Here is a 22,677-nt window from a genome sequence, read left to right as displayed (position 1 = left end):
GTGCACCCCTGGCTTAGGCACTTCTATATATGAAGGGCTTGCTTATAAATATAAAAACTTTTATGAGTGTTATAGTAAATAATTAAGGACCGTTGGTTAAAATTACCAGCCTTATTAACTGCTGTAAAATTTCACTGAAAGATTTGCGTGGATCAGAGTATCAGACGAACGTGTCGATCTTTATAAAAACCCTAGAAACAGAAATTATCCCCATTAGTACTATTTTCTTCTCCCCCCAATAAGTTTATCTTCTAATTTCTCGACTTCCTCCCTCCAATTCAAAAGGTTGGTTAACTCGTCTCCTATCTCTTATATACTCTGAAACCGCGAAATATATAAGATATATATATTTTTAATTAGTCTCCTATCTTTTATATACTCTGAAATGAAACCGCGAAAACCCTTACTATTGGTTAATTTGTAACAATTTCTTATGAATTTTATCTTTCCTTGATCAGGGTTAGGGTTTTTGATGTACTGAATGTTGTTTTATTTTCTTTGTGTAATTATTACAGTTTGGTAAGCATGACTGGTCGTTCAAGTCGAACTCTGTATGTTGGTAATCTCCCAGGAGATATCCGTGAGAGGGAAGTGGAAGATTTGTTTTACAAGGTATGATTTTATTAAGTGTTTTTCATGATTGATATATTTTGGAGACCATGCAATTCAAAGCCTTAAACAAATCACATGGGCAATTGTAAGCCCTCGATCACAGGTTACGTTAGATTGGGTTGGTCTATATGTTTCTCGAGGCTTAAACTTTAAAGGTTAACGGCTCTTACAATTTTCAAGTAAGCTGATGGTTTCTTGAGGTTTAAAAGACCATGCAACGGTAGCACTGAACTTACTGACTGTTCCAGTTTTCAAGTTAGTAAATGGTTTCTTTGAGGTTTAAAAGACCATGCAATGGTAGCACTGAACTTCAAACATAGGTTTCCGACGAGGGAGTAAGAAGGGTTATAGGTGGAATATGGTTTTAGTGAGCTTCCATGTGTTTGACATGCAATATCGGTTGGTTGGTGTTTGCTGATGTATTCCCACGTGACTCAAGAGTCATCATATGAAGCCATGTCCAGCCTCATGCGTAGGAATAAGATATCTGAAAAAAATTTCCCTTTATTCATTTTCCGACTTTGGGATGCACTAAGTATGGTTAGGTTTTAGTGCGTCTGAAGTGTTTGCTCTTTGGTTTTTTACACATGTGCATGGTCTTTCAAGTGGATATATGTAATCTTTTGACAGGAGACGTGTAATGTCTTTTGTGGATGATATTTTTTCACTTATTTACTTGTTTTTATGTTGCAGTATGGTCCAATCATCGATATTGATCTAAAGGTTCCACCAAGGCCCCCAGGTTATGCCTTTGTCGAGGTAAAGATGTATTCTATGTTTAAGGTGGTATAATATGTTTCTACAGCACTAATTTCACAGTACCTCATGGAATTGTTAGTATACAAAATTTCCTCTCAGGACACCATTACACTTCACTAACTTACAAGGATCAGGTGGATCCCATACCCAGGGCCGTAGCAAACTATATGGGGGCTCTAGGCGAAGTTAGAGAAACGGGGTCCTCTGTAAGCCAATTTTTTTTCTCTCCTTTGATAATCAAATGTAAAATTGGCCCAGAAAATATGTCTAAAAAACCGAAAAAACACCTTATCTTACAAAGATCGATATTCCTGCCCTTTTCGAATCAAAATCATACGAAATAACTTTATCCACTATCAACTTCCAAACTGTGTTTGGACAAGCCAATTGTTGCTAGAACTGTCAATAAAATTTTGCATGACATACATTGAGATAGCAGTTTTCCGTATCTTTTAAGTAAATCAACATTTTTTTTTTTTTGCATTTCTTGATTGGGCAGGCAAAAATTTAAAAGGTTTGAATTGTGCATATAAGTCATGCCCGTTAATATATCAGGACCTATATCATGCCTTAGATAACTTTCAAGTTGATATTAGAAACTGTAACATTAGTTGTTTGCCGATCGCCCAACTTAACATATTTTTTTTCGAAGCACTTCCACCATATTTATACACAACAACTAAATTGAATTGTTGATTTTCTTTCTTTTTTGAGGCAACGGATTTTTGAACTAAAAATTTGGAAGTGGAATCTAGATAGAAAAATTAAAAGTCAAATGATAAAATTTACTTTGATTTCATTGGCGAAAATCTTGTTCTCGTCTTTTAATTATGGAAGGAGAAACCCTAGAACTTGTAAATTGTAGTAAGTATAAGGACAGAAAAACAGTATAGTGAACTAGATGGGAAATCAGATCAGAAAGAAAAAGAACGAAAGAAAGAAGAAGAAAAAAACGAATACTTAATGGGAAATAGATAGAATTTGGGGGACCCCTAAGATTTGGGGGCCCTAGGCCGTCGCCTAGCTGGCCTATGCTCAGCGACAGCCCTACCCATACCGTTATGTTAATAATGAAGCCACAGGGTAGGGGGTAGGCATGTAAGTTAGCTATACATACCTATTTAATAGTTAGATATTATAGCGGGTGGTATGCACTGGGAAGCATCTTCATGGCATGAAGTATTGTTGTAGCAGTCGTACGCAAAACCTAGTATCAGCAACCGTATACTATGAATAAAGCTGGCTTTGATAGGAAGCTAACACTTATTGCACCGATCCAGCACAAATAAATGGGTTTCATTTATATGTTATATTTGGGCTTCTAGTTTGTCAATGTGGTTTGTTGCACGAGATAATGACATGTTTTCTGTTTTATTTTTCACTTCTTGTGATTGTAGTTTGAAGACGCTCGCGATGCTGAGGATGCTATCCGTGGTCGGGATGGGTATAGCTTCGATGGGCATCGTTTGCGGGTTTTTTTTTTGTCATTGTTGTTAATGGTGTCATGTTGGTTTATCCTTTCAAGGACTTGTTGAAGACCCAATATTGTCTTAGTTACAAATTTCAATCAATAATTATTCCCCACAACTTTATAGGTGGAACTTGCACATGGTGGGCGAGGGCAGTCGTCATCAATAGATCGTCATAGCAGTTACAGTAGCGGCGGTGGTCGTGGTGGAGTATCCAGGCGCTCAGACTACCGTGGTCTGTTTTCCTACTATATTGTTTCCCTATATTATATCTATACGGCGTACAATTTTTCTGTGAAAATAAATTTATTGTTTCTTATGCAGTGTTGGTCACTGGATTACCTTCTTCTGCTTCATGGCAAGACCTAAAGGTATACATAATTTTCAACATTTCCCCCCTCTTTCACAATAATTATTGGGTGAAAATATTGATCATCCATCAGTTTGCTTGTACAACTACTTATCCAGTTATTCTCATTGTTTTTGTTGGACTAAAATTTGTTTGCATCAATTGGTAAGGATCACATGCGCCGAGCCGGGGATGTCTGTTTCTCGCAAGTGTATCGTGAAGGCAGTGGTAAGTCGATTCAACTTCTATGATTGTGAGTTTCTATCTTATTCTTTCACAGTTTTGGAGTGGCTATTGTGTGTTGGGGTTGGGCTTGGTAAAGATTGTTGTTAACCTATTGGTTTATTGTCTGCTGCGGCCTGACTTTTTACTATACTGGTGGCATACGATTACTACATTGTCCAAAGTCTCAAGTGAGGATTGTTAACCAGTTTATTATTCCACTTTTGGCTCTTGCACAGTTGATTAAAATGCCTGTACTTTTATAAAACTAGGACGCCATACAAAATACCTGGACCTAATACTTTTTTCTTCCTCTAAGTATTGTCTTTATGTTCATTGTTTAGGTACTATCGGTGTTGTTGATTACACAAACTATGATGACATGAAATATGCGGTAAGTTGAATGACTAAATTTTATTTTTATGATATTAGCCTGATTTCTTGTTTCAGATGAATGATTCTTATGTTTGTTTTTAACAGATACGAAAGCTTGACGACTCCGAGTTTCGCAATGCATTTTCTCGGGCTTATGTGCGGGTATGGTCTACTCTGCTCTACATTCATATGTCCCTGAATCCTTTTAGCTGACTCACCGATAAAGAAAGCTTTCAGTATGATTGCAATTATTATTTCACCTGGTATATGAATTGGTGAATACCATGCAGTGCGCTACAGCCTGATAGTAGAAAAATGATGCCTGAGTACTAGCCGGGTCCGGAGTATCCTTTCTTTTTCCGTTGACAAAACCATGGTTCTTAGCTTTCTGCTTTCTGTTTTCTACTATAGGTGAAGGAGTATGACTCAAGGCGGAGTTTATCCCGGAGCAGGAGTCGGAGTTCATCTTTGAGGAGCAGAAGCCGCAGCTACAGTCGGAGCAAGAGCCGGAGGTTTTAGCAAATTTCTTTGTCGAGTCTCAATAGTTGTTTTAGTGAAGAATTGTTCTCAGTACTTACCATTGTGGAACTGCTTTGCAGCAAGTCTCCAAGGACCAAATCTTCTCGCTATTCCGTGTCTAGATCTCGATCCAGATCTGTATCTTCAGATTCTCGTTCAGCCTCTGTGTCCAGGTATGCTTTTTATTATTGTGCTTGTTTCATGAGATTGTCACTATACTTTGGTTCGTTGTTTTAAAAAGCATTCTGGCGCTTTCTTTTTTTTGCGCCTTAGGCCCCAAATGCATCAGAGCGTGCACTTTATGATCTGGTCTAATATAAATAAACAAATAATTGGCCTTTGAAGCCCAGTAAACAGGCCCTAGCGTTTGTTCGACTGTTTTCTGAGTAAATAATACTAAAAAACCGAAACTATTTTATTAAACTCATTCAACAACGTTTCTTCTTCTCCTTTTGTTTGTATCATCTATCATGTTGAGAACTTCTTAGTTTCCCTTTATCATGTTGGCAACTTAGTTTCACATAGATTTTTTGGTTTTATGTTAGGAAGCTTCACATAGATTTATAAGTATTTATTTATTTATTTATATTATCATCTATTTTGTGAAGCAGCTCTTCAATAATGTTTTCTCACAGCGCTTTACGCTTTCGCTTTTTTAAACCTTGCTTTAGTTTTTTTGGTTAGGTTAATTCCTTAAATTCTCATTGTTCATTGTTAAAAGTTTGTCCCCGTATTCTATTTCTTCATATTTTCTGGACCCAGTATGATTTTATAATTGCCCTATCATCCTCCATGTTATGATGTTTCCAATCTCATAGAGACCTTGTTGATGCACCATGAACTCATAGTTCTTTCGCACACATCATTTCATTTGTCTTTCTGATAGTTCCCTTTTAAATGGATAAGAAAAGCATATCGAGCAAAAAGAAAAGAAAAAAAATAGGATAAGAGCGTAAAGTGATGTTATAGTATCCCATAAGACGTTCATTTTTTAATTACAAGGAGAAGAGGACTTACTACTTTTTTAATTACAAGGGGAAGAGGACTTGCTATTTTGGATTTCTTGAACTCGTTGGAAAATCCACTTTACAAACAAATACAAAAAGGAAAACTATAAATTGTTTTACCAGAGTGGATCTTCTTTCTAACCACGGGTTATTTGTTTATTTTTGGTTTTATCGTTGGTTTTCTATTGTACTTGTTTTCTTTCAAATGTCCGCTGATCCGGCTTTGCATTGTTGTGATGAATATCCTTGTTTGGAAACTTATTTTCCTCTTCTATATGCAAGTTACCTGTGACTACTTAAGGTTTTAGTTGTCTGGAGGACTGTGTAAAAGAGTGGGGTTGTCTCATCATCCCATGTTGTTCGTCTTGGTCTTTTTGTTTCTTTTTAAAAAATTGTTTACTTCCTCAACACGGTGAAAGTTTTGAAGGGAGGATGGAGATAATGAGAAAAAGCATTCTGGGTTGTCCAGCTTGCATCTTGTGTTTATGATGAAGGTTGCCTTGTTTGTTTTTTAGATATGGCTTTTGCAGAGATTTGGGGATAGCATGTTAGGAACTTTCTTGGATATATGGTGCAACTGTCTGCAACTCTCTTGGTTGTGGAGGTATGCATGCTTAATTTAGATGGGCACACTTTGCAAACCTAAATCATATATTAACTCCTATATCTTATATACATGGTGTGCACCCATTGGAGCTAAAGTGGGACACTGGGATGGAGAAAAGCTTAAAGCTGGATTATGACTAATCATTGTTGGAACTTAGCGGTTACACTAAGCGGTGGTGGAACTGAATCATGATTATTTCCTTATCCAACTTGATCATGCAAATAGCCGTTTTCTTGAACTATACTGTTATTTGAATTTGCTGGTCCATTTGGAAGATGTCAGTTGAACACTTATCAATCTTTCATTATCTTGAGTATATGTTATGGACATTGTGTTCATTTCTCGTGTCATGCACCTTCTCAGTGGTCTCATTGCTGAAGTTCTTTGGCAGTCTCTTTCATTAGAGCGCAACCTAGGTCTATGAGGATTTTTTCTTCAGTTTTATTTAGTTTGGGGTGTGATACTTTCGTGATGGAACAAGTGTCATTGTTTTGTAAATAGACTAAGTTGTTTCTGGATATTTTGCAGATCCCCATCAAGATCAAGATCTCCATTACCAGCTGTAAGTTCTTTAGCCTAATTATCATTCATGTCTTGCCCTTATTCACTGTTTTCTTGTTTTAATTTGTTCATGTGAATGATCTCTCCGAAAAAGAGGATTTTTTTTTAACTTGACATTCTGCTGCCTTCATCATCAGAGACGTGTGAGAAGTTCGAAAAAACGAACTCCCAGCCGAAGCAGGAGCTTATCCCAGTCTCTTTCACCTGTGGTAAGAGGTTGAACTCTTTTTTGTTAATAATTTATGCTTTACAGTATCATATTTCGTGGATTTTTATGGAAGTGGTTTGATTTGGTAGGTGAGATCTGATCGCAGCCGTTCTGTTGACTCCAGAGGCCGGTAGAGAGGATAAAATTTCCTATTGGTGATCAAATGTTCTGGTAGCAGTTAATGTTTAGAATAATATGTGCCCTAATGACCAACCTGATCAGCCCATCACTTGGTTCTTCCCTATTTCATTCATTAATCTTTTCTGGGTTCTGATTTACAGGTGAAATCTGGATCGCCAATCGATTCGAGAGCCAGTAGTGGCTTGTGAGGAGACTGTCCATGTTTTCTTGTGATTTATAAAATATTTGTGAGGTCCAGATATTTGAACAACTTATATCAGTAATAGCAGTAGTACTTTGTACTCGGTTAAAATAATGTACTTAAAAAGTACTTCGTTGTTGAACATAATAAGTTGATCACATGATTCACATCACACTTCATTACTTTGTTGGTTCTGCCGTTGCTTAGGCCCTAGAATGTTTTACTAAAACACTAGTTAAATTCGTAACACCGTTGGATGCAAGTTACTACCTGATCAGGTCCTGTTAGTTTTTTTGAGCTGGGACAACAAAAACCGGTCACATGATCAACCAGCCACCAATAGTCTGACGGTTTAGGTTTACTAACATAAAACGCAGCAGAATGCCCTTTTTAGTTTCCATAATCTGTGTTTAGATTTTTTTTTCTCTCTGATGAGACTTTGTTTTCTCGGGCTGTGTTGACAACTGATTATTTTAAAACCGCGATGGTTACTATGAGTGGTTCAAGTAGCTTGCTTCCTTGAAAAAGTACCTAATATCTTGAAGGAGACAAGATAAGATATTGCATGTGCAACACTCTAAGACTCCAAGTGTCTTAAGTCAGGCAGATCTAAATTTCGAAGGTCCCCCACTGAAAAATAAAAAGCAAATGTCATTGTTACGTATGTGGCTATTCTCTTACCAACAGAGGAATAAAGTTAGGTTCCTTCCCTACCTGTGGTGTCCTAGTTTAGGGCCTCAAGTTTTGCATTCCATGGTCACCACACAAAAATTACGAAGCTAAAAGTAAAAGAGTCTTTTTTCTGGTAGAAATTCTAAATATTTTGTTTCGATCACCTACTGAAGTAGTGAAATGTGTGGCTTAGGCTAAGTTCTATGGGCTAGATATCTAACTGTTAGATTGGCCATCCACGTCAGCATGGACAACCTCCTAAGTCCTATGGGCTAGATATCTAACAGCTAGATTGGTCATCCACGTCATCTGTGACCACTGTAAAACACTGTTTGATTCAGCGTTTTAAATATCAGCCGTTAGATCATAAAATTTATCTCCTAGCGTTGAACCGTTCAGCGTTAGAAACACTTTTTTGAGCGCTGAACCATTCAGCTTTTCAATCTCGCTGATAGTTGAACTGGGAGCAATTGTTAGGAGAGAGAACTATCAAATGCTAGTGTTAACTTTTTTCCCACACTTTTTTCATGATTTCCAACACTTTTTTGACCAATCTAGCATTCAATCTAGCCCATACGGGTAAGCCTTACTAGCATGGGTGGTATGGACCGATTTTCACCTCATCTGCAACCAATCCAATTCATTACGGATATTAAATTTGATATCCACATTTAATCCAGCATCCAACGGGTTTATATCTAATGGATGCATGGATGGACGGACAACCTTCACATTCCATATATATGTATATAAATATCAAGTGACATGGGCAACACCCTAACAAAGCACCTTAGGAATTCCTAAACTGTAATATGCTTTCTAAGAGCTATGTAAATTCCCTTAATCTAACTGAGTATGGATGTTCGATGGATTTTTAAGGTTGCATCTAGGCCCAATCTGCCATACATTGACATTCAACTCATTAGCGAATGGTCCGAATCAGCCACCCGCAAAAATTTGGTTGGTCCGAATAAAATCCTCCCATTAAGGGCCAAATGCTCACCTCTGGTATCAGTTAAAGACGTGCATCTCAATCTGAGACGAGGCCTCTCGCAACTTTAGCTGGTGCGTATTGAGATGACCGTCTCTAACTGATACGCAGTGGGGTCCAAGATCATAGCTCAGTCGTATCCCATCAACTCCAGTAAAGAGGTGGTCAGGGGTTCAATCCCCACCGTAAAGGTTTATAATAGATTAATTGTATAGTGGGTTTGGCGGTGTTGGGTCTGGCAGTGGAGCCAGCCCAACTGACTGGGTTCGGGTAGGGGTTTGGGTCCGGCTTTCGCGTATAAAAAAAACCTGATACGCAATGATCGAACTGCAACAACTAGAATTTTCCCTATATAAATAACGCACCATCCAAACACTAAAACTTACACCAAAATTCAATCTTCTCTTGAATTTCTCTACTAAAAATCCTTCCACTTATCATTCTAGTATTTTAGATTTTTTTAAGTGTATCCAAAAAGCTATTACACTTTTTTGTGAAGCGAAACTTGAAGTTGATGTTAATAAGATATGTGCTAATTTTAAGGAACTGAAAATAGTAAAAGGGTACCAATGATGCGATTAGAAGTTAACCCATGAAAATGTCCCGCTAAAAAGCAAAGAAAATCTCAGGTTTTAAAAGTTAACAACCAAAGTTACAAAAACAAAGGAAAAACGTGTTGAATGGAAGATACGCCAAGTGAAGTTAACCAGGAGGCCATAAATTATCCGAGATTTTTATTAAAGCCTTTATTTAAGTTTTCATTGTTTTAAAGTTTATATCGTGTAATTTTATTGTTTTAAAGTTTATATCTTGTAACACAGTATTAATGAATTAGAAATTTTTAGAACTTAAAGATTTGCCTTCCACTTTTAATTAATTACTACTTATTAATTTAATTTCATTTAGTTCATGCACATGAATTAGCAACGACTATATTTATAACGGTCATTTTCTAAAATAACTAACGACTATATAATAACGGCTCTATTTTCTAGGGTAGAGAGAGGAATACTCGATTGGAGATATCCTCGATCGGAGCAAAGACGTAAGATCCAACACCTAAGTCATATCACATGTGTCTGAGCTAAGTCGATAAAGCATATCTTTTAGATGAACTAATAAAGTCAATAAAAGACAAAAACTAAACCGAATTTTAAATAAAATATAGTTTAAAGACTACATTTTAAATAAAATGGGGGCAAATATGAAGATGACAAAATAATAGCATCTACCAAAAACTGACAGCTGTTTGGACATGGAGCTCGGTGCGAAGAAATAGATCACGTCGAGTTATAAATAACAAGTTCCCAGCGCGAGTACGAACTGAAGATAATGAGTCAACAGAGAATGAAAATAAGACAACTAATATCACAATACGTGCAAGACATAAGTTCTGTAGCAAGCAGCGAAGACAAGGTCAAATATGTCACAGTCAAGACATGAATATCGAGATAACAAAGATCAGAGGTCGAGCTATTAACTCACTAATGAAGTAAAATTGTGAGTAGATCATAACGTCACCTCCAAGTATACACGAGTGGTCCCCACTAGACATATCTTTATCGTGATTCATACGCAATGTGATGTAAATAACTGTATAAAAACCCAAGAAGGCTCCCTTTGTAATCACAGTTTAACTTGATCAGTAAGAATTATCTTTTATCTATTTCTCTCTCTTACTTCCTTTAGAACTTAATTGTGATTACCGACCTTAAGATAACTCGATAATCACCAGTTTGACCTAGAATTAAGTAATCACAAACGAAGATCGATAGTCAAATCCAGTCAGGAGATAGATTCAGACCAATAACCACATCTCAATCTTGTGTAAGTGCATATTTCCATTCATAGGAAAATATGCATTTTTATGAGAGATTGTTTCTGAAATCCATCATTTTAGAGAAAAGTAATTAGAATAAAAAAAAATATACACGCATATATGACTATTTATAGCAAACCCACTATGGTGGTAGAACATCATTTTAATATATGACACTTAATCAAGATATAAATTAGTTTTATGTTAATCCAAAATGGATTCATCTCATCGCTTAACAAAACCCGCCTTATTTAGTTCCACAAAATATCTGGTCAGCCACACATATTATTTATTCACTCCCGTTTTTAATCAAAGTAAATAAATATTCGATATAAATTTTTGTATAAAATCAAAAGCAAAGCTTCAAAAAATATATAAAATAAAAGGTGAAGACGATGAACCTAACACTGCCTTCTGATTATAATGAGCCAGAAATCTGGAAACCTTTTAAATTTTTCCTCGCGTGGTTACATGATTAGAAATTGGAGATAACTAAAGCATGTGGAAAGAATGTACAAGGTCCTAGACTTTTAGTGCTTTTAAACTCTTTAAAAAAATTTCAATTTACTAGATTTTTTTGTCGAAATGGAACAAGTACCATTTTGGAGATATTAACCAAAAGGTAGATAATCTTAAAAAAAAAAAACTGGATGAAATTTAGGCTCAACCTTACTCTCAGTAAAATACTCACAATGCAATCATAGTTAATGAAGAGTTAAACAGTGACACCAAATTCAGCTAGACTTCCACAGGAAAAATCAAGAGATAATAAGTATTTCCAAACTCTTACAAGAAGAAAAATAACAAGAAATAATATTGACTTTCTTAAAGATAAAGATGGTCATTGGCATCATTTTAGAGAAGAAATTGCGAGTATGCTGACAAATCATTTTGAAGAAATAAGTTCTTCCATATCTCCATTTTGAAAAAGCTCTACAATCATTTGCCAAATTTAATCACATAAGAGGATAACAGATTTATTCTTGCAACTCCAACTGATGAAGAAACACACCACACTCTCAAGAGCATGGAAAATTGGTCTACACTATGTCTAGATTATTTTCAAGATGGATTCTACAAAACACAACTGAATATAGTTGGCAGTGATATTTGTGACATGGTCGAGATTTTTCACTTCTAAGCACATTCTTCGAGATATGAAGAAGACCTATATTTCACTGGTTCCTAAAAATAACAACCAACTTCTCCTTCTGAATTTAGACTCGTAGGACTTTGTAATATTTCTTACAAGATAATTTTTTAAATTATGGTCTATATAAGGAAACCTCTCAGGGATAAATTTTGTTTCCCCTTATCAAGCTGCTTATGTTTCTGGAAGATTAATAAATAACAATACTATTATTTCTCATGAATTGATTCATTTAATGAAAAAAAGGAAAGAGAGGGTGTTTGGCTTGCCCTCTAGGTTGATATGTCAAAGGAATTTGACAAATTAAAAAAGAATTTAATTATCAAAGTCCTCAAATTTTTTGGCTTCTCTGATGATTGGAATCAACTTGTTTTTCGCTGTATTAACACTGTATCCTAATATGTTCATCTTAATGGCTCCTTGTAACGACCTGATACTCCATCTATATAGTCCCCACTTAAATATTGTAGTCATCTTGCAGTGTGGGGTTTTCTACGGGTATCATTGCGGTCATCCAATAGAAACTTCCCAACAGGTCACCCATCATTAAATTACTCCCCCGAGCACGCTTAACTATATAGTTTTTTTTTAAACTCTGGAGCCAATTGTGCTGAAAAAGCCTGGGTGCTAGGAAAAGAAAACCATTAGTTATATTTAATTTGGCGGTCATATACTTGCCGAATCAGGGTACAATACCACTACCTTAAATTGGAGCAAAATATATCCAAGCTCAAATCTCCGACGTTCCCTGCTCATCATGAGACCAGTACCTGGCCTATCCCGTCCAACGTACTATCTTACCCTCAACAGGTGACCAATCATCGGCTCTGATACCATTTGTAATGACCCAACCCTCCACCGATATTTTTCTCACTTAGACACAACGATCATCCGGCATGTGAGGTTTTCGACGGGCATCACTGCGGTTATCCAGCAGAAGCTTCCCAGAAGATCACTCATCCATGGCGGGCATAACTGCGGTCATCCAGCGTCAACTTCAAAGGAAGTCACTCATCCTTATATTACTCCCACCTGAGCACGCTTAGTTATAGAGCTTTTCCCAACTCTTGAGCCAATGGTGTTGAAAAGGTCTTGATGTTAGGAAATGACTAACGATTAATTATATTTCATTCGGCGAATCTTACCTGCTGGACTGGGATATTACACCCCGTTGTAAAGAATTCATCCCAACAAGAGGTATCATACAAAGTAATACTTTGTCACCTTATCTTTTTTATTCTGCTATCGAATGGGTTTCAAGAACTCTTACTAAGGCTCGTCAATCTAAAGCAATCAGAGGTATCAAAACATCTAGAGAGGCTACACCTATCGATCATTTTCTATGTGCAGATGATTGTCTTATTTTTACTCATGCTAATTTAACCAGTGTGAATAATCTCTTACAGGTAATGTAAGATTTTAGTTCTTAATCTGGTCATGTCATTAATTTTGACAAATCATCTATTATTTTCAGTGATAACAAGGATGAGGATGTGCATGATACTTCGAGTCATATTTTGGGAGTCAAAATCATGGGCAAAGAGGGAAAATATTTGGGTTATCCACTGCTTATTGGTAAGTCCAAAGTCAAATCCTTTGAATAAGTTACTATTGATTTTCAAATAAGGTTAGCCAATTGGAAAGGCTTAACATTTTTTCAAGCTAGCAGAACCATCATGGCCAACTCTGTTCTAAATTCAGTTCTTTTGTACCAAATTAGTACATTTAAAATGCCTAAGAAACTAATTACTAAGCTTAATTCTTTAAAAGGAAATTATGGTGGCGGCATAAAAATAACAAAAGAGCTAATATAATTGTTTGCAAAAAATTTAGAGGTCTTGCATTCAGGGACTTAAAAATGCTTAATCATGCTCTACCTACTAAACTTGTTTGAAAAATATGTATCCAATTAAATCAACTTAGGGTACAAGTTTTAAAAGCAAAGTATTTCAAAAATGAAGAATTTCTTCACACTGGACTCAATAAAGTAATACTTGTTGGATGTGGAAAGGGATTGAATTTGGATTATTAATTCTTCAGCAAAATTATTGCACGAAGATAAATAATGGTAATGGTACCACAATTTGGCATGATTTGGATTATAAATGTTGACATCAAACCAGTTTCATTAGCACCACAATATCTAAATTATGAATATGCCAGTGAACTCATTCAGACCAATATTGCCACTTGGAATATCACTCTTCTTAACACTCACTTCACTTTTAAAGTTGCAAACAAGATAAAGGAGATACAAATTTCCCCACAAGAAGATGATATTATCAGATGGAAGCCTACCAAAGATGGATTATTTATAATCAAAATTACTTATAATAAATTAGTGGAAAATATGACCACGAATCAAGATGCTTTGTGTCAAGTTCCTAAGGAAGTCCAAAAATCTCAATGGAAGATGAAGTTACCTCACATAGTCAAATTGTTCACCTGAAAGTATCTTAAAGGCCTTGTTCCAACAAGGCAGAAACTTTCAGTTGAAACTAACTGAAGCATCAATAATCATCAAGAAAAATCACTATTGATTATACCATCTTCTTATCAACTGTGACCACGCATGAGCAGTCTGGAGATCTATCAAAATTGATCAAGTAAGAGGGTGATGATAATTTGGAAAGAATGATGTGAGTGCATCTTCCGGAATAAATCTTTAATCCACTCTAGTACATATGCAAGAATCAAATTTAATCCACATAATTTTACTATGAATTAAATCATTCAAATACAGATACAAATGTGTCTCATGTTGTAACTAATAGATCTACTATATATGCTCATGCTTCCTTTGGTTATCTAACTAATGAGCTAGGTACATGAATGGTGCTCTTCACTAGTGCATGTATAAAAGGAACCTTTGCTTGTGGAGTGATAGATCCCGAGGAAGGAGAGTGCATGGCTGTTTAGGAGGCATTGAACTGGGTCAAAGGGTCAAACATCAGCGTGATTCACTTGATTGCTGATGTTGAAGAGGTGGTACATTCAATTAACTTGGATAATGTCACAATTTGATGGGAGAATAATAAAATAATTAGGGATGTCAAAACTGTATTATCTTGTCTTAGTTTTGCAAAAGTTTTTCATAATAGAAGAGATGGCAATAACATTGCTGATGCAATCTCTAAGAAAGTTAGAAGAGAAAAACTTGTTGTTTAGAGTGGTTAAGTGATTACTATGTATGCAACTTGAACAATATTAATTATTCAAGATTCCTATTATTGGGGCAGCACCCATTTGAGTTTTGCGGGCTTCATAGGATTCTAGTATCCTATAAGTGGATATGGGAAGACCAAATGTGTGTTAAAAGTCAGACTTACCCTTTAATTATTTTTGTTACCAAAATCAGAACTAATTCAAAAGTTAAAACGAAAATTTATTTACTAACCTCACTTCTTCTTCTTTTTCTAAAAACAAAACAACAAAACAAAACTTATGATTATATATTTTCAATTTTTTTCCGATGAAATCTTCGTCAATCCTCAAAAATGTTTATGAAGGTTGATTCTCAAGATGACCAGATCAGGGCGATTTGAGTTGAATCCACCATTAATTGGTTATGATTCTAATATTGATGAAGGTATTGAACCACAAATTGAAAATTCGGTGAATGAATTTTTCCAAACACCAGTAAATCCTCCTACAAAATGTTAAGAACTGAAAAACCCACCATTTATTTTACCTTTAGATTGGTTTAATAGATAAGATTGATGAATTTAGGATTTAGGAAAATTGATTATGTGTTGATTACGGCTAGGAGTTCTTGTCGGCCTAGTCGTAAAATGCTAGTTACGGTCAGGACTCTAAGAATTCCCATCTGTGAAGTCCCAACACGGTTGACACTTCCTAGCCATTAGTTGTCCTGTATTTGCAGAAAACTAGAAAATTTTCTTTTGTTTCGGCTAGGAATTCCTAATCGTGGCAGTAGTGTCCCAGCCATGTGTTCTTTTAACGGTTAGGTCTTGAAGTTTTTTTAGCCTTGAAGTCGAGTTGGGACTTTCCTAGACGTTAGTTGTTCAGTATTTGCAAAAAACTAAAAATTTCTTTTGATTCGGCTTAGAATTCCTAACCGTGACAGTAGCATCTCGGTCGTATGTTCTTTCAACGGTTAGATTTTGCAGTTTTTCTAGCCGTGAAGTCCCAAATCCGTCGGGCATTCCTAGCCATTACTGGTTTTGTATTTGAAAAAAAGTATAAAGTTTCCTTGTGCTTATATAATTGTGTCGTTTTTAGGAACCGAAGAAATGGAAAAGGCATACCCATTTCATTGAAACGAAAAGGCATATATATTTCATAGCATAAAATTTAAAGAAAAGATCAGTACATTACAAACATGAGTCTTAATAATAGTGATCGAAATCAGCATAAGCACTTTCTTCCGAGACACGATGGCAACCATGAAGGTCAAACTTCTTTCCGTAGACATCTTCATAATAGTCTTCACCCATCTCCCACTGAAAAACAAATCAATTATAAGTTAGTATTATTCAAAATAATTTTTGATGGACAAATTATGGACAAGCTTACTCTTTGAGCACGTGGCATATTGGGATTGTTTTCCTTTACATCTTTCATTTCCTCTTTGAAAGCTTCCAATTATGTAAAGAGCTTCTCGATTCTTTTCTTAATGAGTTTCAACGATCTTCCATTATGATTTCCGTTTAACACCACACAAACAATACTCACATGGTTCCAAAAAGAATCGAAGGTTTCATCTATGTAAATGTTTACATTTTCATGATACTTTAATACCGTCAGCCACGCTCTAACGATTTCAACATCCTCCTCGGTAGTGTAGCGAGTAACCATGTTTCTTCTTTTTCGTTGGACCAATTTAAGAGTTTTTGCACAATTTTTTTGTTGGAGAAGCGTCTTTTTACAGCAAAAAATGACCCAAGCGACTAGTTTTTTATTTTATTTAAAATAGACGTTCCTCGAAAAACTCGATGCAATCTCAGATTTACGGCTGGGTTTTAACCTTTACCAAGCCGTAAATATGAACTTTCCAAGTCAATTCAAATGCAATCCCAGATTTACATTCATGATCTAAAGAAAAGACCAGGCCGTATTAAGTACTTACGACTGGGATTTATAGAAAAGACTCAGCCGTAATACATACACGAGTACTACAGATAAACTTAAGTTCAGGACGTGTATGAATCGGCTGGGAAAGTTCATATTTAAGGCTCTCTATACACCACAACCCAATCGTAGGTACTTATACGGTCTAGTCTTCTCTTTAGATCCTGGCCATAAATCTGGGATTACATTTGAATTCACTTGGAAAATTCAGATTTATGGCTTGGTAAGGGTTAAAACCCAGCCGTAAATTTAAGATTGTATTGATATTTTCGAGGAGCGACTTTTTTTTCTTCAAAAAACTAGCTGTTGGGTCATTTTTTGCTATAAAAAGACCCTTCTCTAACAAAGTAATTGTGCAAAACCTCTCATTTCATCAAACTTTGAAATTCTTCAAACTCTCAAATTGCTGCAACAAAAAAGAAGAAACATGAGTACTCGCTATACTACCGAGGAGGATGTTGCGATTGTTGGAGCGGTGGTCACGGTCAAAAAAACATGACCAAGATCAAGGCATTAACATGGATGAAATTAATGATTCTCAATGGAACTGTGCATTTATGGTCTTTATGTCCATAGTTGGTAATGAAAATGTAAGACTAATGAACCAAATAGAGGAAAGGTTCGAGGAGATCTACCTAGAAATGGAAGTTTTAAGGAGGTAATTGGAACGGGTGAAGGAGAAGAGTCCCGAACGTCATTTTTCAGATTAGTGGGTATGTGAAAAAGTTGTTCATAAAGTAAGTTTTAAATAATATACTAACTTAATCTTGATTTGTTTTTTAGGAAGCGTTGTCTCTTTCCCAATACCAAGCTATTCGTGGCAAAGAATTTGAGCATGAGCAATGCTACTGGATTATGAAAGAATTTCTTGAGTATTTCAACAAAGCGTGGATATTTAAGCGTGATAGTCTAAGTTTTCTTTATTTCCATTTAGGTATAATAGGATGTAACATGGCTTGATTATGTAATGGTAATATTATGAATCGATGAACAAAAGTGAAAATTTTGATCTATAACGGCTAGGTGAACCAACCGTAATTCTAGAAATTACATGTAACTGCTAAAATAATCTGCTATAACTAGTTATTTTCCAGCCAAACCATCAATTTCCAAGACGTAACTTCTACTAAAAAACACATTACGACAAGAAATGGCCAAGGACACAGCTGTGGTCGTGCTTACAGTTTGGTCATGGTCCATTATCCAAACAGTAAACCTGAAAATTTCAGTTTTTCTTCCATTTAGGTCAAAACGGCTAGGTTTTGGTCATGGTCTATTATCCAAACAGTAAACGTGAAACTTTCAGTTTTTCTTCCATTTAGGTCAAAACGTTTGGGTTCTTGCTGGAGAAAACCTAGCTGAAAGTACCTATAGATTTTTAAAACTCTTCCTTTTTATTTTTAAGAAATTGAACAAACATAAAACACAATATTCCAAAATGGATTTTCATTGATTGAATCGAAAAAACATACATCTTCCGTAAAATTGATAGAATAGATCATAAAATTTCAGTTACACGCTTAATCATACAGGGTAAAATCATAGGTAGTATTTTCCAAGATTCAGTAGCAATCATCTTGCTCAACTCTGTCCTATGAACTGCCTATATCCGGCTCGAGCCCTCGACTACTGAAAAACAAATCAGTCATATTAAATAGTGTTATTCAAAACTATTTCTAATGAAACAACTTATTAAAAAACCTACTCTTATAGCACCCGACATAGTAAGTTTTCCTTCCTTTATGAATTTAATTTCCTTTTTGAAAGCTTCACATTCTTCGAAGAGTTTCTCGAATCTTTCCTTAACGATTGTCAAAGTTCTTCCGTTACGATTTCCATTTAGTGCCACAATAACTATGAATATACGGTAGCAAAAAGATAGCGATGTTTGGTAATATGTCGAAGTCTAGATATACATCATGTTGTTTGATCGTGACCCACGCTATGAAAATAATAGCAGAATCTCCAAAATAAGGGTAAGAAGTCACTATGGTGTTTTTTTTTTGATGAGAAATAAATGACAATGAACATGAGAGCTTAAAACTAGAATTTGGGTGAGGAAGATATAATAACATGATCTCCTTTTATAGAGTTTAATGACCTAACAACTACTTAAAAAAAGTAGTTATTTAGATACTTAACCATATTGGTCTAAGTAAAAAAAAAAAAAAAGAGCAATAAATAAATTGGTTGAGAGTGCCGACACCAAAAACGGCTGGAATACCTAGCCATTTATGTCGTTCACGGTTGAGTTTACAACTGTGAAAAAGTCACAAGTGACTCCGGATGATGATTCGGCTAGGAGTTTATACTCACCCAACCATAATAAGTAGTTACGACTAGGAGTTCTTGGATTGCGAACCATAAATATCCTTTACGACTTGGAGTAGAGCTTTCTCCCGGCCGTTCATATGTATTGCGGCTGGCACGACAAAATATCGCAGCCGTAACTAGTAAAAATCCCAGATTTTTTTTTTTAATTTTTAACGAATTTGAATCAATTAAAATTACTAATGGGGTTGATTACAAGGTTTTCTTGAATATTCTCAGGATAGGTTTTATCATTTTCTTCGGAGGTTTTTCAAAAAAATTCCATCACAAATGCTCATTTTCCTTTTCTAAATCAAGAAAAAAAGGAAAACAAAGTTTTGCTTTCCCAAAGATTAATCATTTGACCCTTCACTAATTATAATTAGGTTAGTTAAACATTATAATTAACACTAATTCAATTGAGAGTGTATTAGGTCTTAAAAGTTACTCCATGTGTCCTAAAATTTCTGTCCTCTATTTTATTTTCGTCTGTCCTAAAATATTGTCCAGCTTCTGTTTATAGTCATATTTTTTAATCAAATTCTCAAATATATCCTTCAAACTTTTACAATTATAAAATTATTTTAAATATCACCAATCTAAATATTAAATGATATCATCTTCAATAGGAAACAAATATACTAAATCAATCATAAAGATTTTTATTTTTATCTTCTATTTAAATATTTCTATAAATATTATAATTACCGATGTATTTTTCTTAAATATTTCATATGCTCCTTTTAATTTTATTAATATTATATCATTTAATAGAGATAGTTTTGTACGTATCTTGATTTAGTCAAATGGGACTAATAATTTAAGACCGGGGGAGTAATAAGACAGAGGGGTGGTATTTCATTTACTATTTCACGATCCAGGGCAGCCCCAAAAATCCGAGCCGGGTACAACCCCAATAATGGGATTCTTATTCAATGAATTCAATTTTCCTTTGAAACAAAAAAAAAAGAAAAAGAAAAACAGAATTACCATCTGTATCGTCAACCACTTAATATTAGAACAACCCGCACTCTCTGCCACACAAAAAAGAAAAAAAACAAACAAAGGAAATTCATCAGTACTCGTGTAACCCAACCCTGGCGGTATTGATGAACTCTCTTTGTTTCTCTGTCCGTATTTTTGTCTAGTTTCTTGTTTGAATCCAGAAAAAGAGAAGAATTGTTTGCATATTTCTCACCGACCCAGTACTCATTTCATCTTTTAAAACCCAAGCTTTCTTACTTCCATTCTCTGCAACTAGCTGCTAGTCTTCTTCATCCCCCATCTATCCATTTTTTTCTTGTTCTTGAAAGGAAAATCTTATTCACTTGGTGTTCATGGAGGAATTTCTGAAAACCCAAGGACCAAAATCTTCATTTTCAAACCTCTCTGAAGATGTTATCCTTCATATTATCCATAAACTTGAACCTGATCCAAGAGATTGGGCTAGTTTAGCATCTGTATCAACTAAATTCTCATCACTAATTCGCATCATATTCTGGAAAAACAAATGTTTAGAGAAAATTCCTACTATTGTTTCCGATCTTATCTCTAGTGCTACTTCTGATCATCCTCCTGGAGGTTGGGCTTCTCTTTACAAGCTGTCAGTCTGTTGCCCAGGACTTCTTCATGCTGGAATTTTGTTAGAGAATTCAGATTTTGGTCTTGAACGCGAGTTGGGCCCTGACGAAAGTTACAGACAAATTACACCTACAATCCATGTTGATGCCAACCACAATCCTAATCAGATTTGTTCTTCTTCAACTGCGGCTTCGGCTCTGGTGACTGCTGTAAGTACTTGTTCTGACTCTGGTAATGATCGTTGGTCTTTGTTTGATGATTTGTATCTTGATACACAATATGATAATTCTGAGTCTCATGAAATTGTGGAAATGGTGATCGAGAATCAAGAAGTTGAGGAAATGAATGTTGATGAGGTCGAGAAACAAGAAACTGTTGAGATAATGAAACAGTGTGCATCAATAGGAACTCATTTAGCTACCAAGGTATGGAATTTGAGTAGAGAACAAGGGAATAAGTTACTAGGTAGTCGGTTTCGAGGGGATTGTCTTTATATCTGTGATTGGCCTGGTTGTGTTCACAAAGAAGAGAAAAGAAAGTATATGCTTTTTAGAGGGATTTTCAAGAATTTTAAGAAATCTATGGTTTGGAGAACTATAAATGATGGTAATAGAAGTAAGATTCCCTTGTATTGTGCATTTTGCTCCTGTAATGAGACTTGGGATTTACATTCTGCGTTTTGTTTGAGGAGAGTTTTTGGGTATCATGAAGATGGTGAACCTGTTGTGAGAGCTTATGTTTGTGAGAACGGGCATGTTTCCGGAGCGTGGACTGATCGGCCAATGTACACTTAATAGTGTTATTTTCTTATTGTTTTCCTTGATGTTTTTTTAACTATTAAGCTTGTTTTCCTGCATTTTTTTTTCTTTCTGTTGAATGCTTGTGATGATGATTAAGGTTTGAAATTTCCATGAAATTGATTGCACATTGTGTCTTGAACTTGTGGTGTGTGAATAATGGGTCTGTGTTTACTTTTTTGAAAGTTCCCGGATCCCGTTTGTAATATGAATTGGTTCTGTTCTTTCTAGTTACTAGCATAATTGCATAGAGACTAGGCTTACTCCCAATTCTTGTTAGCCTTACAAGGGCCTTTTTCCTCACTGCAGATTTGTGCATCTCGGCCTGTCATCACTCAGTAATAGTAGTTCTTGACTTAAATCTTTTTTTTTTTCTAGAACTCTTGCTTGGTTGTTAACAAGTTATCTAGAAATATACAGTACCTAAGTAAGAATGATGTAATTGAAAAATAAGGAAGTATACTAATGAGATAATGAAACAATGTGTATTAGTTGGGACACATTTAGCTGCAAAGGTTTGGAATTTGAGTAGAGAACAAGGAAGTAGGCGACGAGGTAATCGATGTCGAGAGGATTGTTTTTATATCTGTATAATTGGCCTGGTTGTGTACACAAAGAAGAGAAGAAAGTATATGCTTTTTAGAAGGATTTTCAAGAATGTTAGGAAGTCTATGGTGTTTGGAAAACTTTAAATGAACTCCTTTAAATGATGGTAACAGAAGTAACTTGGGATTTGCATTATGCGCTTTGTTCGAGGGTCGAGGATGGTGAACCCATTGTGACATCTTATGTTTGTGAGTCCGGACATGTTTCTGGAGCGCAACTCACCTGCCAATGCACACTTAATGGTGTGATCTCTTATTGTTTTCGTAGATGTTCTATTTTATTGTTACACTTGTTCTGTTTTATGTGGTTGAGTAATTGGATACCATGATGTTCTTCTGCACTTGTTTTTTTAGGCTTGTTATAACAATGAAGGCTCATTGTGTCTGAACTCTTAGTCTGGACCGGGTAATGGATATCCGTCTGGTTCTATTCTTTAGAACAAGCCACAAAAATCAATAGAAAAAAACTGAAGAAGGGAGATTAATTGCGGTTGAACACTTTAGCAGGGGTGTATTGGCTCAGGATCTATAAGGATAGTTATAAATTCTAAAAACGCCTAGGTATTTAATTAGGAATCATAAAGAATCACTAATTTAAATTGAACTTTTTAAGATTCCAGAAATATTCTACGCGTTCAATTTACTTAAGAT

General features: G+C 35.4%; 2 protein-coding genes across 7 annotated transcripts; both read left to right on the top strand.

Annotated features, from left to right (window-relative positions):
- The first annotated feature begins 155 nt into the window (after nucleotides 1-155).
- Nucleotides 156-7,192, top strand: LOC113349677 (serine/arginine-rich-splicing factor SR34-like). 6 transcript variants are annotated; one of them, XM_026593690.1, is made up of 17 exons: nucleotides 156-285; nucleotides 516-612; nucleotides 1,306-1,371; nucleotides 1,506-1,577; nucleotides 2,769-2,843; nucleotides 2,967-3,075; nucleotides 3,165-3,211; nucleotides 3,360-3,417; nucleotides 3,597-3,602; nucleotides 3,756-3,805; nucleotides 3,892-3,948; nucleotides 4,198-4,298; nucleotides 4,386-4,478; nucleotides 6,448-6,481; nucleotides 6,618-6,689; nucleotides 6,778-6,862; nucleotides 6,970-7,192. In XM_026593690.1, exons 2-16 carry the CDS (start codon nucleotides 526-528, stop codon nucleotides 6,820-6,822), a joined length of 972 nt encoding a protein of 323 aa, XP_026449475.1. In that variant the 5' UTR covers nucleotides 156-285; nucleotides 516-525; the 3' UTR covers nucleotides 6,823-6,862; nucleotides 6,970-7,192. The 6 variants fall into 6 exon arrangements, with proteins under 6 accessions (XP_026449475.1, XP_026449476.1, XP_026449474.1 ...); XM_026593691.1 differs by having other exon boundaries at nucleotides 6,778-6,843; nucleotides 6,970-7,189; XM_026593689.1 differs by having other exon boundaries at nucleotides 6,778-6,859; nucleotides 6,970-7,189.
- Nucleotides 7,193-20,001: 12,809 nt separating this feature from the next.
- LOC113349676 (phytochrome A-associated F-box protein-like) lies at nucleotides 20,002-21,651 on the top strand. Its single transcript, XM_026593688.1, has one exon. The coding sequence runs from the start codon at nucleotides 20,381-20,383 to the stop codon at nucleotides 21,416-21,418; it is 1,038 nt and encodes a 345-aa protein (XP_026449473.1). The 5' UTR covers nucleotides 20,002-20,380; the 3' UTR covers nucleotides 21,419-21,651.
- The last annotated feature ends 1,026 nt before the right edge of the window (nucleotides 21,652-22,677 follow it).

Source organism: Papaver somniferum, chromosome 2 (genome assembly GCF_003573695.1).
Source record: "Papaver somniferum cultivar HN1 chromosome 2, ASM357369v1, whole genome shotgun sequence".
Lineage (NCBI taxonomy): Eukaryota > Viridiplantae > Streptophyta > Magnoliopsida > Ranunculales > Papaveraceae > Papaver > Papaver somniferum.
The sequence above is the reverse complement of the archived record's forward strand: the minus strand, read 5'-3'. Positions and strand labels throughout refer to the sequence as shown.

Coding starts and splice junctions, on each gene's coding strand:
- LOC113349677 (XM_026593690.1), top strand. CDS start 526: ATGACTGGTCGTTCAAGTCGAACTCTGTATGTTGGTAATCTCCCAGGA. Junction 613..1,305: donor TGGAAGATTTGTTTTACAAG/GTATGATTTTAT, acceptor TTTATGTTGCAG/TATGGTCCAATCATCGATAT. Junction 1,578..2,768: donor TTAGAGAAACGGGGTCCTCT/GTAAGCCAATTT, acceptor TTGTGATTGTAG/TTTGAAGACGCTCGCGATGC.
- LOC113349676 (XM_026593688.1), top strand. CDS start 20,381: ATGGAGGAATTTCTGAAAACCCAAGGACCAAAATCTTCATTTTCAAAC.